The sequence below is a fragment of the Canis lupus genome, chromosome 14 (assembly GCF_048164855.1).
Source record: "Canis lupus baileyi chromosome 14, mCanLup2.hap1, whole genome shotgun sequence".
In the NCBI taxonomy this organism is placed as follows: Eukaryota; Metazoa; Chordata; class Mammalia; order Carnivora; family Canidae; genus Canis; species Canis lupus.
The window spans coordinates 39,889,005-39,904,646 of record NC_132851.1 but is presented as its reverse complement, the minus strand read 5'-3'; the positions used below and the strand labels follow the sequence as shown (position 1 = coordinate 39,904,646).

Below are 15,642 nucleotides of genomic sequence, written 5' to 3'. Positions count from 1 at the left end.
CTACGTCCGGAGCCCTCAGGCCGCTCTCCCCACCCCTGGCGCCCCGAGTGGCGGCGAGTGAAGCCACCTGTCGTCCTACAAGGCTTCCTAACAGGTGGACTACGGCGGCCACAAGCCGGCCGACCGCGCACGGGAGGTGCTCCTGCGTCCCGCGTCAGGGACAGGGCGGCTCGGCCCCCCAGCCTGGGCCTCCCACGGCCCCTCCGGCCGCACCCCACGCGCCCCTCTCCCGGCCTGCGCCCCTGGGTGCCCCAGGGTGGGAGCCACCGCCCTCCTCCAGCGCAAGGGCTGCATCTGCACTACGGGGTCACACGCTTCAAGCCCAACGCAAAGAAAGCAAGACCCATTTGCTCCCTGTGGCTCCCTCCCCGCTCTTGGCATGGCTGCTCCCCCAGCAGCCTCAGGTGGCAGCTGCGTGCCAGCTGCCCATTTAGGAGGTACACTGAGGCTGCCAGCGCCCCCCCGCCCGGGGGCCTCTCTGTTCTGTCTCCCACTGCCCCCCCCCCCCCCCCAGTCCGTCCTCTCGTGCCCGGTGCTGCCAGCCAGTCCAGGAGGGGAGCCAGGCCGGGGAACACCCCTTGGTCTTCCTCAGGCTCCTTCTGATGTGGCCACCCCTGGACTCAGCCTCCGCTTCTTCATCCAGCCCCGCCCCCAGCCGAGTGCCCTCCACACCTCTCACACCTCTGTGAGGCCTGCAGGTGCCGGCCTCCAGTCCAGAGACCACAGTGGAGACCAGCCCGGGGGAGGCGCTTCATTGGCAGGAAGGTCACCTCCTCTGGGACCCCCCGCGACCACTCCTGCTGGAGGCCGACCAATACCCTGCACAGAACCCCAGCCCAGAGAGGAAGGTGGGCCACGTGGGCAGGTGTGCACACAGCCTCGGAGTGGTCAGACTGCCTCGTAGCTTTATTAGGGGCGTGCAGGAAGGCTGGGGCCCAGCCCCACAGGCAGCAGGAGCAAGTCCAGGGGGCTGCAGAGACCCCCACGGTCCGGCCATCCCGGCCATCGTAAATCCAGAGTCGGCCCTGCCGGCCAAGCCTGGCCCTAAAGAGGGGGGGGGCCTCAGGAGTACTCTCGGGTGAACTTGGTGTGGAACTGGCTCAGCTTCTCCAGCAGAGGCCGCAGCTTCTCCATGGGGGGCAGAATGGTCATCCTAAAGGGGAAGCGGGGTAAGCGGAGGTGTTGGGGCTGCGGGGCTGGGCCGCGCAGGGCCAGGCCTCACCGGAAGTGGTAGGTGCCTTCCCTCTGCCCGAAGCCGCTGCCGGGCACCACGCAGATGCCGGTCTCCTCCAGGAGGCGCATGCAGAAGAACATGTCGGGGGCCAGGCTCAATTCCTGCGGGCGGGCGGCACGCGGTGAGGTCAGGGCGGCGCCCCAGCCTGCGCCCTCCGCCGCGGCCCCGCCCGCAGGGGACCCTGACCTGAGCGCGCTGCACGGCGCGGGGGGGCAGCTGCACGCGAGGGAAGGAGTACATGGCGCCCTGCACCGGGTTGCAGCGGATGCCCGGGGACTCGTTGAACACCTGCTCCGTGAGCTTCGCCTTTGCCGCCAGCTCCGCCAGCACCGCCTGCCTCTCCTGCGGCCACGGGGGGTGGGGGGGGTGGGGGGTGGGGGGGGCGGGGAGCAGATCTGATCTAGGAGACCCAGACCCGCAGGGCCGGTGGAGCCCGCCCCGCCCCCGTGCCCTGTCTCCACCCCCCCACCCCCACCCCTGGCCCCGGCCCTCGTCCCGCCCCCGCCCGCTCACCGCCTGGAACTGCACGAAGGAGGGGTCGCTGGGCGCGGGCGGGCTGACCACGGTGCTGAGCAGGACCTGGCCCGGCACGGGCGGGCACAGCCGCACGCTCATCAGCTTCTGCATCTGCCGCTGCACCGCGGGGTCCATGTTCACCACCTCCACGTAGCCGCCGCGGAAGCCGCACCTGCGAGGCGAGGCAGCTGTGCAGGCGGCCGGGGGAGGAGCCCGGGCCGCCCAGTCTGCGGGCCTGCACGCACTCTCCCATGTAGCCCTTGGACACCGAGTGGAAGGAGGCAAGCTCCTGGTGCGTCGCGTACGGCGGCCCCATCTCCGTGAGCACCTTCTTGAACGAGTGGAACTGCGAGCCCTCGGCGTACACGTTGTCCTGGTACACCTGCGGGGCAGCCGGCGTCAGGGGCGGGGGCAGCCGCCGCCCTCGGGCCCCAGCCCAGGCGGGCCCCTGCCAGCACCTCATCGGCCATCAGGAAGAGGCGCTCCTCAAAGGCAAAGCGAATCACGGCCTCGATGCACTCGCGGGCTTGCACCTGCCCTGGGGTGCGGGGGAGGCAGCGCGGCGGGGTCAGACTCAGGCTCCGAGCTCCTCTGGAGCTCCCGCGGGTGAAGGGCGGGGCGGGGCGGGGGGGGGGGGGGCGGGAGGGCTGGGGCGACGGGCGGCGCACCGGTGGGGTTGCCAGGGTTGATAACGCACAGTGCGCGGGGGCGGCAGTGAGCCCGCGCCTGGCACAGGGCGCGCCGCAGCTCGGCCACGTCGAGCGCCCAGGTGCGCTCCTCATCCAGGTAGTAGTCCACCTGCACCGCGTTGAGCTCGGCCAGAGCAGCCGAGTACAGCGGGTACTGCGGGATGGGGATGAGAACCCCTGTGCGGGTGGGGCCCTCTCCGGCCACCAGCAGCTTCAGCACCGTCTATAGGGGAGGGAGGCAGGCACCGTTGGTGGGGCCCACAGGGGCTGCACCTGTTCCTGCCCCGCCTGGAACCGCGGTGCCAGGAGGAGCAGGGTCCGCCCAGCTGCGCTGGGAGAGACACGGTGTCCTCCTGCCCTGGCCCTAGCCTACCACGATGGCGTCGCTGGCCCCAGTGGACAGGTAGATGTTGTTGGGGTCCGAGGGAATGCCTCCGTCCCGCCGCTCAATGTACTCAGCCACGTCCTCGCGGATCAGCTGGATGCCGGAGCTGACGCTGTAGGCCCCTGGGCCCGGGGGCGGGGGGCAGAGCGGGGAGGAGAAGAGCACCAAGAGGTCCCTTAGCAGTGCTCCCGGACCTCTCCGCCGCCTCTTCCAGCAGGCGGGCCCACCCCTCCCCTGGGACAGCCTCCTAGTCACTCGTCCTGGCCCTGGCACTTACCCAGGCTGTGTCCCCCACATGCCTGCAAGATGCGCTCCGCCTTCCTCTTGGCATCCTCGGGGAAGTCCGGGCTGTTCAGGAGATCCGGGTGGACGCAGAGGGCCAGGACCTGGGAGGGGCAGATCCTGAGGCCAGAGCGCGTGGGCTGACGGGGGAGGGCTCCCGGGCAAGGCTGAGCCTCACCTGACGTAGGAAGGTGATGGGCTTCTGCCCCATGGCCTGTGCATCCCCAATGTTGGCGCGGACGACCTCAGTGAAGGGCTTCTTCACTCCCTGGGACAGAGGGGCCCGTGCAGTGAGGAGGGGCCTGATCCCTCTGGTGGCTCCTTGTCCTGTGTGACTGTGGGGATGGGCTGCCCGGGTGCAGCCTGGAGGAAAGTGGTGGGGCCCGGGGCCGTACCTGGCGCAGCTCCTGCTCCAGCTCGAGGGCACGCAGCACAATGGGACCGCGCACGGCATACTCCACCCTCCGCACACACGGGTTCATGGTGTCCAGCGTCAGCACCTTCTCCTTCAGCCCGTTCATTGCAACCTGGTCACCTGCCCTCAAGGCCATGATCCTACTCAGACCAGGCAGGAAGGTCAGGACGCGGCAGGATCCAGAAGTGGGGCTAAGGGACGCTGAGTCCAGACTCAGTGGGCCAGGGCTGGGAACAGGGAGCAGGGGAGGGGCACTCAGGGTAGAGGGCACCCTCCTCGCAGCAGGCTGCTGGCCCCACTGAAAGGGACAGGAAGGGCTGAAGAAGCAGCCGGGCCACTGGGCCCCGCCCCACCCGTCCGGGCACAGTTCTGCCCCAGGGAGCCATAGGGAGCGCAGGAGGAGGCAGGCGGGGCTTGGGGTGACGCCCAGCGCCCGCCCAGTGTCCCCATGACAGGGGAGCAGGAGACCTACATAGGGGGAGGGATGGACAGAAGGTTCAAGAAACTCTGAGGGCCTGGGCCTGGGGGGAGGTGCGCTGAGTGCCCGAAGGGGTTGGCAGGGCTGGGCAGAGCCAAAGCCCCAGGGAACTGGAGCTGGGCCCCTGGAGATTTACCCCAGCAGGGCTCTGCCAAGGCTGAGCCCTCTCAGGCCCCCCATCTTAGCGTGGGCCAGCGGCCTGTCTCCCAGGTAACTGGCCAGGCCTCTATAGAATCCTGGCCTTATGGGGGAGGGGAACCCCTCCTGCGACAGCCCGCAGGCCACAGGAGCCCTGCTTGGACGTTGGTCCCCAGTCAGCAAGTGGTGGGGGCCAGAGCCGCTGGGTTGGGGTGCCGGGGGCCAGGGTAGGGCAGCTCCGGGCCTTCGGAGGGCCCTGGGACACCTCGGCAGCTCTGGGCCGCTGTCGTGCCCTTTCACCATGCGCCAGCCCGGGGCTGCCCTTGGGGCCACATCGCAGGGTGACCTAAGCTCCCCTCCCTGTTGCTCCTGATTGGCAGTGACAGTGGGAAGCAAGCTGTGATAGGCCCCCGGGGCCCCACCTCCCCAGGCGCTGATAGGCCATGCCCAGAGGTGGCTGCCCCAGGGGCTGACAGCTGACTGAACGGAAGGTCAAGGAGCCATCCCTCCGCCCTCCGCGAGGGGCTGTGGCAGCTGGTCAGGCCTGGGGGCGGCCTGGCCTCCCCGGCTCACTGGCTGGAAAGGAAAGAGCAGGAGCCCCGGGCAGCCAGGCTAGTCTCACCCTGCGCCTCTGCCCACCTCGGGCACCGCCCCTTCCCCCCCCCCACCCCCCGCCCTCCCAGTGCACAGGCCTGCCCTCTGGCCCCCAGGCAGAGCACAGGTTAACATGATCCCAGCCCCAGGCAGAGCCAGGTCCTCCCAGCCCCTGGCAGCAAGGCTCACGCGGCAGCCGTGCTAGCAGGTGGACCTTGGCAGCTGCGCTACCCCACACGCTAAAATTAACCTGCAGCCTCTCCCCGGCCCTCCCAGCCCTGCTGGGGACACCCCTACAACCAGTGCTACTCAGGGAAGGGGGGCCTGGCCGTCACCGGCTGACTGGGTCAGTGCCCACCAGGAGGAGGTGACCTGAGCCCGTGTCACTGGGCACTGGTGGCCATGCGGAGCTGCTCCCAGGGATAGAGGAGCTGGCGGTGCCATCTGCCCTCCCACTCGAGGCCCCTAAGGGACCCCTGTCACCCTGACACGCTGTGAATCTGGCCGGCCAACTACTGGCCCCCTTGCCAGCCCAGGCGGAGGCTAGAAGCCAGGTCCCGGGATCGGGGCTCCATGCCAGGATCGGGGGACTCATCCCCCAGGGAGGCTTCTGACTCCAGCCTCCCACCAATGCTCCGGCGTGTGGCTCCAGAGGCCTGTGGAAACCCCTCTCCCTGTTCTAAGCCAGGCCCCCCCGGCCCCTGTGGCACAGATGCCCCCCACCCCACGCCCCAAGGAATGTCCTTGCAGAGCTCCCTGCTGCTCTCAGGAAGGTGAAGAGTTACAGGGGAGCCTCCAGGAGGCCGGGAGCGGCGCAGGCCGGGCTTCTCGCCCAGTGGCCGTGGGCCTCACTCCCACGCAGGGCCAGGCAGCCACAAGCAAGCAGCTACAGGCCTCCCAACAGGGGCAGGCACACCTAGAAGCAGCAACACCGCGGCTCCCCACCCTCGGGACGGTGGCCCGGCCGACGCACACAACAAGGCAGGTGGCGGAACAGCCCTTTATCAGGAGTCACAGGATGAAACTAGGTCTCCGCAGCAGGTCCCCCCGCACGACTTCTGCCAGGGGCCGTCCCCCATCAGCAGCACCGGGGTCCGGAGCAGGGCGTCGTCGGTCGCCCGAGGGCAGCCTCACATGAGCAGACAGCAGGGCCTCTTCTCCGTGGGGGCCTCCTCCGAGGGCGCTGTGAGCCTCAGCAGGGGCGGGTCTCCGGCGGCCCTGGGGCTGCATGGCTGGGGGCTCTCGGGGTCCACGGGCAGCCCCAGCTTAGCACCCTCGGGGCCCTCGGGCAGGGGTCGCTGCAGCTTAGCAGCGGCTCGCTGGCGCTTCAGCTCCGCCAGGGTGTGGTGGGCCTTGGCGCAGGCCAGGGCGTCAGGGGTGGTGCTCTCCAGGGGGCTCAGCTGGTAGGACACGCTCCGGTCCAGCCGCTTGGAGTACAGGTGCCGCCCTGGGGAACCTCCCACGCGGCCGTTGTGTGGCCTGGCCAACTCTGGTTCCTCCTCCTGCCAGGAAGCAGGGACCTCAGAGGCCGTCGGGAAGGCGTCTCCGGCCTCCCTGGGACTTGGGCACCAGGCGGCGTGGCAGCCGAGGCGCAGACACAGGGGTGTGGGCAGCAGCTGCCCGAGGGCACTAGCCCAGTGGGGGCACTGGCTCGCTGGTCCCACCGACTCCTAGGGCGGGTGCGGCGGGAGGCCCAAGGCACCGATGTCAGGCCACAAGCCCGCACTGCTCAGAGGGCAGCGCCCAGGCCCACCACCCGCGTCGGGCTCACCTCGCTGGGCACAGGCCGCAGCTCTGCATCCGTTCGGCCATCCTCGTCCTCCTCGGGGGGCTCCGGGCTAGTGGGCGGTGGCTGTTGCCACACGATGGCCTCCTGGGCATGCTCCTTGCGGTACAGGCTGGTACGCTGGGTCAGGCTCACCCTCCTCACCACCTTCCTGGGGAAGGCAGGGAGAGGGTGGGGGAGGGTGCCACTCGCCCCACGGAACTACCGGGGGCCCTGCTGGCACCTCAGCAACATCAGCGGGGGCAAAGCCTGGGCAGGCGGGGAGGGAGATGGGAGGACGGGCAGGGTGTCTGCAGCTGGGGGGCAACCACGGGCGCTCACCCCCGGCTGCCCGCGCTCGAGGTGCGGCGGCGCAGCAGAGAGCGCTGGCGGCCCTGGGCACGCAGGAGAGCGTCGTGCTTGTGCTTCAGCTCCAGCAGCTTGGTGCGCACCTCTTCATCCCCACACACGTCTGAGGAGAAGCGGGCGGAGGTTACGGGTGCCCTCCCGCCCACCCTGTTGGCTGGCAGAGGCAGCCCCAGCTCACCAAGAGGCGTCTCATCCATCAGAGACTTCCCGTTCAGGTCGGCCCCATGTGCCACAAGCAGCTCCACCAGGTGCACCTGAGGGCCAGCGACCCGGGCTGCTGAAGGCCGCGGAGCCAGGAGCCGGGAGCCACCAGCCAGGCCCGGCTGCCCCCAGGTCCGTGCTCACCTGGCCCCAGTAGGCTGCAGCGTGCAGCGGCTCCCAGCCGTCCTGGTCCTTGGCACTCGGGCTGGCCTGGTGTTCCAGCAGCAGGGCAGCCACCTCGCCGAACCCATTGGCAGCCGCGACGTGTAGCTACAGGCAGACGCCTCAGCCCTGAGTCCCCGCTGTGCCCTCCAGCAGCAGCCCCCGCCCACAGGTCACGCGGCCCCACCCTCACCAGCGTGGCCCCGTGGTCCTGGGGGACGTTGATGTCGGCTCCCGCCTGCAGCAGGCCACGGATGTCGTCCAGCATATGCAGCTCTGGCAAGGCCCGGGCCCCCTCGATGCTGTCCTGGGTGATGCCTGAAAGGCAGCAGGCTCAGAGCTGGCACCCTGGCACCACTGGTGGGCAAGTGGGCTCGTACTCACCACGGTTGGCCATGGCTGTCTCCAGGAAGTCCAGCGTCCCCTCATCCTCACATAGGTCATAAGGCATGTTCCCATCAGTGTTGACGGCCAAGAGATCAGCACCGCTGCAGGAAGAACGGGCAGGGGCCTTGACCACAGCAACCTTCTCCCCCCACGGAGGCCCCAGGTCCACCCTCTGCATCAGCCCTCAGCCTGGGGCTCCCTCCGGGATAGTGTGGGTCACATGTGGAGGTGGCCCAAGCCCTCGGGTCCACCTGGCTGGCCCTGAGCTCTGGATCCTGTCCTCAAGCCAGCCAGGCCAAGCCCCAGTGCCCACCCCTGCCTGAGCTCCACGTTCCTGACACCCATGTGCCTCGGTCAGCCTGGGCCTGCCAGCTGGGAGGGGGAGCCACACTCAAGAGCCCCAGGGAGCAAAAGGTAGAAGGAGGAAGAGTGCCTGGGTGCCAGGAGAGAGCTTCAGGGCACAAGGCTCAAGCAGAAGCATAGCCCTGGGGAAGACGGGGAGCTGAAGGGAGCTCAGACCACAAAGGTGGGCGCTCACTGTGGACAGGAACCGTCTGGGTACACACGCCCCCCCACGCAGAGACGTCTACATGCGACAGGAGGAGACTGCCTCCCGCCCACACTCCCACCCTCAGCACCCGGACCCCTCCAGGGGAGCCTGAGCCCCTGACCATCTGTTCCATAGCAGGGGTCAGAGCTGAGGGGCCAGGGCAGTGGGGGGAATTCCTGGCCCCTGGTGAGGCCGACCACCCTTCCTGTTCACCGAGGCGCATGTGCCCCATCCCGCCCTCCTTGTTAAAGATCCCCTGTGTCCAGGTGCCCCTCCATCTGTGTCACTGCCACCCCGTCACTGTCCAGAATGGCAGGTCTCTGTGCAGACCGCAGGGAGACCCGAGCTAGAGGCCAAAGCCCTCAAGGAGTTCCCAAACTGCTAGGGTGCCTGGCAGGAGAACGCACCCGGGCGCACGGCCACACTTCCCTGAGCACATGCCTGTTCCCCTGATGTCACGGAGTCTGCAGCCTCTGCCCAGGCCCTGACCTCCACGCCAAGATGAAGGCAGGGGAAGCAAAGGTGAGTGGGAACACAGGAGGCCAAGGGCCCAGCATGCCTCCTGCAGGAGACCCCTGGGCTGTGCCGGGATGAACCACTGCCTGCAAGGAAGGCCTGGCCCCTCCTGGCCTGGCCGCATCCCTCCCTCCTACAGGTGCCCACGGTGGCCACACCGACAGGGCCCTACCGGGCAATGAGCAGCTCCACCAGGTGTAGGTGGCCGCAGGTGGCCGCAGCGTGCAGGGGCGTCCAGCTCTCACTATCACGGGCATTGACCTTGGCCCCGGCGTCCAGGAGCTGCTGCACCATCTCTCGGAAGTCATCGATGCAGCTCTACAAACCACAGGGCCTGAGCGCCAGAGTCCGGGGCCAGTGCGCCCCCCTCCCCAATTCCCCGCATGGCTGACCTGGTGCAGGGCCGTCAGGCCATCCTCGTTGGCCAGGTCAGGGCTGACCCCACTGTCGAGGAGCTGGCGGACTGTGAGGGGGGGAGCGGGATGTGGTGAGGGTGCAGAGGCAGAGGTCCAGCCACAGACCAGCCCTGCTTGGTCAGGGTGCCCGGGACTGCGGCTGGAGGCAGAGGACGGCGAGGAGGACTGCGGTCAGGCGGCCAGAGGGACCCCGAGCACAGGCTGAAGGCTCAAGGGCCGGGGCACTGGGTTTCCATCTGCCCCGAGTGCGCGTCCGCCGCGTGCCCTGCCTCCAGCCCCTGGAGGACCCCCAGCCCTCAGGCTCCCGTGTGGGGCAGTCCCCCCTGGGCTCATCGATCCCACTTTGGCCAGGGCTCCGGCGCCCCCCCAACACCACCCTCCCATGCGCCTCCGGGCCCTCCATCCCACACATGCCCCGCCCGGAGCAACCTCCTGCCCCGCCACAGCCTGCAGCGTGGGCCCAGGGCGTCCAGTCCGGCCCCTTCAAGGTCTGCCCCTCCGCAGAGCTAGCCCCTGTCCTCATTCTTCAGGAGGCCCAGGCTGCTGCCAAGGTCACCCTGGACCTCCTTGGTGGCCTGGCCCTCCCTCCCAGGCGCTCCACAGGCAGGAGGAGAACTCGCCCACCTTCCCACAGTTCCCCGGGCCATAGCCTGGGCACACCCACCACGCCCTCCTATTTCCCTTGCCTTGAGGCACTGCCCGTCCCTCCTTGCCCTCTGCACCCCAGCCTCTGCCCTGCAGGAAGCCAGGAAGAGCCCTCCAGAGCCTCTCCACGAGAGCAGTGAGCACGCAGGGGGCAGGGGAGGAATGAGGAGGCTGCCAAAAGCTCAGGCCTGTCATCTAGCCAGGGAGGTCCTGATGGGGAGGAAGAAGTCAGACAGGGCCTGAGGCAGGTGTTGCGCGGGCTGGCCTGTGGGGGACCCCTGCCCCCACGCTCTAACCTGCTGAGGTGGGTGTTACCGTCCTCCTTTACAGAGGTGGAGACTGAGGACCCAAGCAGGTGGTGGCCAGGACTCTCCTGATCATCGCCCAGTGCCCTGGCAAGAGGCGGCGGAGACTATGGGCCACTCCCAGCCCACCTGAGCCGAGCCCCCGGCACTTCTCCAGACTCCTGGGGGCTTCCCCAGTGCCCCTGCCCACCAACCTCACCCCCGCAGCAGCACCCTGTGCATGCGGCCCCATCAGGGGCCAGCCTCCAGTGGGCGGCCTACCACGTAGAGCATGCAGTAGAGGGCGGCGGGCCTGCCCCGGGCCTCCACACGACGGCACTGTGCCCTCACGGCTCTCAGGGGCTGGGCCAGGGACAGGGCCTGCCCTGGGGCTCGGCCACGCTCACCTTCCTCCAGGTCATTTCGGGCAGCAGCCTCCAGAAGGGTGACGCTGGGAGGGAAGAGGACCCGCTTCTGCGGCCTGCCACCGGGGGCCTCCTTCCACGGCCGCTCCCGGTGCCCTTTCTTGCCCTGGGCCTCCTTCTCAGCCTGGGCCCACATCTTCACCTGCTGGGCACGTCGCTTCTGGGCGTGCTTCAGCCGCTCCTGCGTGCTCATCCTGCCCACCATGGGCATCTCTGCCAGCAGCTCCAGGTGCTCGGCCATGGCGGGGGCTACCTGCCAGGGGGGCTGCACGGGGCACCAGATGGGGGAGCACAGGGGCCAAACTGGGCCTGTGCACTGGGGCAGCTGGTTGGACCAGCACCTTTGGGGGCATCCCCTTCCTAAGGCTCGGTGGTGCCCTCTGCCCCTGGCAAGGCTGGGTCACGAGGCTCCAGGCAATCCTGAAGGACACGGACCCCAGGCAGGAAGGGTAGCCTGCCTCTCAAGAGCCCTGGCACCTCAGCTGCTCAACGGGCAGGGCCTCACCTCCCTCCTGGGGTCAGGGTGCACCTGTGGGAAGCACCCCAGGACCTGGCCAGCCTCAGTCCAGGGTCTGAAGCTAATTACCCAGATAACAAAGTTGCAGTGTCCTGGTACTTCAGTGAGGGCAAAGGGAGGGCAGGGCAATGGGCAGAGGCCCCTGGGAGACCTTGGGAGTTCCGGAAGCCCCTTCACCTTCCAGGCTCAGGATCCTGGGTGGGGCCGGGGAGCAGCCATGCCCTGGCCTTCCCTCCCCTCTCCCACCAGGGTCAGTACATCAGTGCTAACAAGGAGGTGCAGCCAGAGAGGCCAGGGCAGGGTGTGCCCACAGAGTCCCGGGGTCTCAGCCCCCAGTGCCCCGGTGTGAGCCGGTCTAAGCAGCCAGAGTACCAGGGGCACGGCAGGCCTGGCAACCACGTCTCCCGGAGGGCCTGCTTTCGAAGAGCGGTTGGTCAGGCTGCAGACAGCAGGCGGCTTGCACTAGCCTGCAGGGGAGGAAGAGGAAGCACATCACGGGTGGCTCCGGCGGGGAGGCCAGCAGGTGCGAGCTCGCCCTGCCCCAGGAGGCCCGGCTGCAGCGCACAGCCACACTGTGGGACAACATTCCCGGCCGGGGCCTGCTGTGCCCAGTGCTGGCTCGCACGTGTGCCCGGGAAGGGCCAGGCGGCGCGGTGCAGGAGTCGGCAGGGCCGCAGGCGCAGGTGGCAGCGAGCCTTCCCCTGTGCTGGCCTCGGGGAGATGTCTGCAGCCTCTCCCTGCCACCGGCTCTGGCCCGGGTCCCTACGGCGTCCCTGACCGTCTGCCCCCAGGCCGGTGGGCACAGGGTCACCCTGGCCTTGGGCCCTCCCGGGGCTGCCCGGAGGGCTCTGCACCCTACACCAGAGCCTGAGCGCCTCTGCAGGACTCCCCTTCCCTCCCAGCCACTCCCAGCCCCCCAGGAGGAGAGGCTCCACACGCGCGCTACAGGGCGTGACGTTCCCGGGAAGCCGACCCGAATAACCCACTCCAAGGGATCATAAGCAAGGAGCAAGGCACACACTCAGTCTTGAGCCATGGGGGGGGGACCCACAGGAGAAGTCCCCCCCACAAGGAAGGAGCCCCCCCCATAGGCCAGGGCTCCCTGGAGAGTGGGCTCACAGGGTCGTAGGGACCGTTTCGCTTCCTGAAGACGGGCACCAGGACCAAAGCCAACTCCTGGCTGTGTTTAGCCAGATTTAGGGGGCATCATCCAGCCCGTGACTTTACAGATTAAGGGGTTCTGATACCACGTCCGACGGAGAACCACCGAAAAGAGCACGCAGGTTTTGAACTGAATACACGTCTTTTGGTTTACTCATCCTGAAGGCCATCCATGAACCTTCGTCACGAGGCAGGACCAAGAGCCTCAGCATCTCCCCCACCAACCCAGCCACAGTGGGAAGAACCAGGAGGTCCCCTGGTTTGGGTTGTGGCAGCTTCCAGGGGTCCTCAGCCTCTGACTCTGGTGGGCCCAGCCCTGACACCCTGGGTCTGCTCTGGGCCTCTTTAGCAGCACCCCTTGCTGGAAGATGCCCGAGGGTAGTCTCCCCGTCACTTTGGGCAGGTCCTTGGGCTGCTATCTTCTCTGAGCCCAAGGTGACCCTAAGGAAGAAACACTACAGTGGGCACCCCATCTCAGGACAGTCTCTATCAGGGGGTGACACAGCGCCCAATGCCTGGCCCCTCCAGGCTCAGCCCAAGACTTCTGGGCCCCAGCCCCCGGGACCTGCCTGACGGCCTCTAGACCCCCTCAGCCGCCTCCTCCCAGCCAGTCCAGGAACAGCCCACAGGAAGTGAAAGAGCCGACCCTCAACGGGGCCACCAAGGCCAAGATGGCTTAGGGGAGTCCCACAAAATGGCCAGCACACCAACCCAGGCTGCAGGGGGGATGGCGAGGGAGGCAAGCAGGACCTCTCCCACCTTGTCCACAAATGCCCCCTAAGTCTCGCTGGAATGTCAAACAGAGAGAATCTAGGCGATGGCATCCAAGTCTCAGCTCCGTGCCCAGGTAAGTGGCACAAGAGCGTGGGACCGAGATGGGAGGAGCCACCTGCAAAGACAATGGCCACTGCCCCCCAAGCCTCTCAGCGCACACCACACACTGCTGGGAGCGTGCCGGGACCCCTGGCTTCTGGGACGGGAGGCCCAGGACCCGGACCCCAGCCCAGCGCGAACAGGTCCACGCTGGCCCGGGTGCTCAGCGGCCCCGAACATCCACTGTCACCACCTCCCCAGCACATCCCGGTCATGATCCCCGTCTGCTCCACAGGGACACTGTGCCCACGCCTCCATCCGAAGTCCTCTGTTAGACAGAACATAAGAGACTCCTAACTCTGGGAAACAACTAGGGGTGGTGGAAGGGGAGGAGGCCGGGGGGTGGGGGTGACTGGGTGACGGGCACTGGGGTGGGCACTTGACGGGATGAGCAAGTGTTATGCTATATGTTGGCAAATTGAACACCAATAAAAAATAAATTTATATTAAAAAAATAAAAAATAGGGATCCCTGGGTGGCGCAGCGGTTTGGCGCCTGCCTTTGGCCCAGGGCGCGATCCTGGAGACCTGGGATCGAATCCCACGTCAGGCTCCCGATGCATGGAGCCTGCTTCTCCCTCTGCCTATCTCTCTGCCTCTCTCTCTCTCTCTCTCTCTCTGTATGACTATCATAAATAAATAAAAATTAAAAAAAAAAATAAATAAAAATAAAAAATAAAAAAAAATAAAAATAAAAAAATAATAAAAATAAAAAATTCAACAAAACAAAACAACAACAACAACAAAAAACAAAGTCCTCTGTTAGCCGGTCCACCTCATGCCCACATCAGCACCGTGTGAAGGTGAGCGACGGTGTAACGAGAATCTAGGCCTGCGAGGGGCAGTGAGTGTCACTTTACTCACCCATGGCCTTGTGCGGAGGGAAGAGATGGAGGCTGGAGGCTGGGGGAGCTCGGGCTGCCCACCCCCCACATGTGAAGCTCTGCTTGGCTTCCTGGGGGGGGATTCCTGTGACTTGCAATCAAAGAGCCGGTTTTATTTGTGGCATTATGTACAAGAGCAAAAAATGGGAAAACCCTAGACGCCTCTCGCTCTGGGAAAGTACATGTTCCCATTGTACAGAGTAACAAGGAAGGTGCCGGGACGGTGCCCGGGAAACCCTGGCACGGGGCCGACGCAGTCCCGGTTTGTCCGTCGGTGCAGACACAGCATGATGCCCCCATTCCGGGCCGAGCCAGGCCCCACCCCTCGTGCTCGCCCTTCCCGCAGACTGGCTCACCTTGGAAGACTCCCATGCCACCACGGCCCACTCCCTCACGGGCACAGGCCACAGGCGCCTCCAGCAGCTTCCCGAGCCGGCGGAGGTTGGACACCAGACACAGCACTATTTGTCCCGGCCTGTCTCTTTCACTAGAGGCCAAGCGTGTTGAGGGCACACGCCCCGTCCATCTCCTCAACCACGTGCCGGCACCTGCAAGAGGAGCCTTTGGTCAGAGTGTGTAAAGGGCTGGGGGGCCCCGGCCTGGCGCAGTGACGCTAAGGAGTGGACAAGCGCAGGCCCGAGGTGCCCTACGACCCACACCACGCAGTCAGGACCTGATGCCCGGAGACCCTACCACGGCCGCACCAGGTTGTGAAGGGCGGCCGGGCCACTGGGCGCTTGCTCTCCTCTGCCCCACGGCAGGCCAGGGCTGGGGACTGGGCTGGCAGAGCAGCAGGGTGCGCGTCGCTGCGTAGGGAGGTCGGCCGTGCTCAGGCCGGGGCCGTGGGCAGGAGGCCGTGGTCACAGGGCGCCCGGACAGCTGCAGTGTGGGGAGCTGGTGGCATGGCAGGTGGCACCTGGCACTGTACACAGGCCAAGGGACGAACAGATCTGGGCCATGGCCACGGGCACCCAGCGCCGGGACACCCTCCAGAGCACCCAGCAGCAATGGTACGGGCTGCCGGCAGGCCAAGGCTCTAGCAACCTCTATGACAGAAACACTGGAAATGACCTACCTGTTAGCAAAGGGCCTAATCAAGCAAGACCCCGAGGGGTTCGTGACCTTCCATACACCACCATGGAACGGTCACTAAGAAACGGTGTCTGTCCAGGGCACCCGGGGGCCTCAGTCGGTTCAGCAGCCGACTCTTGATTTCAGCCCGGGTCATGATCTCAGGGTTGTGGGATCAAGCCCCACATCGGGACCCCTGCTCAGTGTGGAGTCTGCTTCTCCCTCTCCCTCTGCCCTTCGCCTTGCTCATCTCATGCTCTCTCTCTCAGATAAATAAAAAAATCTTTTTTTTTAAGATTTATTTATTCATGGGGATCTCTGGGTGGCTCAGCGGTTTGGCACCTGCCTTTGGCCCAGGGCGCAATCCTGGAGTCCCGGGATCGAGTCCCACGTCGGGCTCCCCGTAGGGAGCCTGCTTCTCCCTCTGCCTGTGTCTCTGTCTCTCTGTGTTTCATGAATAAATAAATCTTTTTTTTTAAGATTTTATTTATTTATTCATGATAGAGAGACAGAGAGGCAGAGACACAGGCAGAGGGAGAAGCAGGCTCCCTGCGGGGAGCCCGACGTGGGACTCGATCCCAGGGTCCTGGGATCACACCCTGAGCCAAAGGCAGATGCTCAACTGCTGAGCCACCCGGGGGTCCAAATAAATAAATCTTTAGAAAAAAAAGAAATAGTGTTTGTTC

The 15,642-nt window shown here is 66.3% G+C and overlaps 2 protein-coding genes and 1 long non-coding RNA gene across 9 annotated transcripts in view; 1 reads left to right on the top strand and 2 right to left on the bottom strand.

Annotated features, from left to right (window-relative positions):
* Positions 1-881: 881 nt before the first annotated feature.
* On the bottom strand, positions 882-4,786 carry GPT (glutamic--pyruvic transaminase). Its single transcript, XM_072775532.1, has 12 exons — positions 4,136-4,786; positions 3,502-3,661; positions 3,285-3,374; positions 3,102-3,210; positions 2,813-2,946; positions 2,419-2,662; positions 2,209-2,288; positions 1,996-2,132; positions 1,748-1,922; positions 1,421-1,576; positions 1,223-1,335; positions 882-1,153 (listed from the first exon to the last, which is right to left on the bottom strand). Exons 1-12 carry the CDS (start codon positions 4,438-4,440, stop codon positions 1,063-1,065), a joined length of 1,794 nt encoding a protein of 597 aa, XP_072631633.1. The 5' UTR covers positions 4,441-4,786; the 3' UTR covers positions 882-1,062.
* A 931-nt stretch (positions 4,787-5,717) lies between these two features.
* Positions 5,718-15,642, bottom strand: part of PPP1R16A (protein phosphatase 1 regulatory subunit 16A) — a 35,390-nt gene continuing 25,465 nt past the window's right edge. For 4 of the 7 annotated variants that reach the window (XM_072775593.1, XM_072775591.1, XM_072775589.1 and 1 more), the window contains 11 exons: positions 14,242-14,433; positions 10,434-11,435; positions 9,074-9,144; positions 8,854-8,999; positions 7,613-7,716; positions 7,422-7,546; positions 7,211-7,336; positions 7,044-7,119; positions 6,839-6,968; positions 6,503-6,668; positions 5,718-6,233 (listed from right to left, as the gene is read on the bottom strand). In XM_072775593.1, coding sequence (XP_072631694.1) covers positions 5,862-6,233; positions 6,503-6,668; positions 6,839-6,968; positions 7,044-7,119; positions 7,211-7,336; positions 7,422-7,546; positions 7,613-7,716; positions 8,854-8,999; positions 9,074-9,144; positions 10,434-10,692 — 1,575 coding nt within the window. In that variant the 5' untranslated portion in view covers positions 10,693-11,435; positions 14,242-14,433 and the 3' untranslated portion in view covers positions 5,718-5,861. The other 3 variants (XM_072775595.1, XM_072775594.1, XM_072775596.1) reach the window with 3 other exon arrangements.
* LOC140604319 (uncharacterized) lies at positions 7,027-10,729 on the top strand. Its single transcript, XR_012007279.1, has 2 exons — positions 7,027-8,687; positions 8,821-10,729. It is a non-coding gene; the product is annotated as an uncharacterized lncRNA (long non-coding RNA).

Bases quoted from the DNA above. Each gene is read 5' to 3' on its own strand.
- GPT (XM_072775532.1), bottom strand. From the start codon at position 4,440: ATGGTGAAAGGGCACGACAGCGGCCCAGAGCTGCCGAGGTGTCCCAGG. The intron at 3,375-3,501 runs GTACGGCCCCGG...CCTCTGTCCCAG, and splicing joins TGGAGCAGGAGCTGCGCCAG to GGAGTGAAGAAGCCCTTCAC. The intron at 1,336-1,420 runs GTCAGGGTCCCC...GCCCGCCCGCAG, and splicing joins GCGCCGTGCAGCGCGCTCAG to GAATTGAGCCTGGCCCCCGA.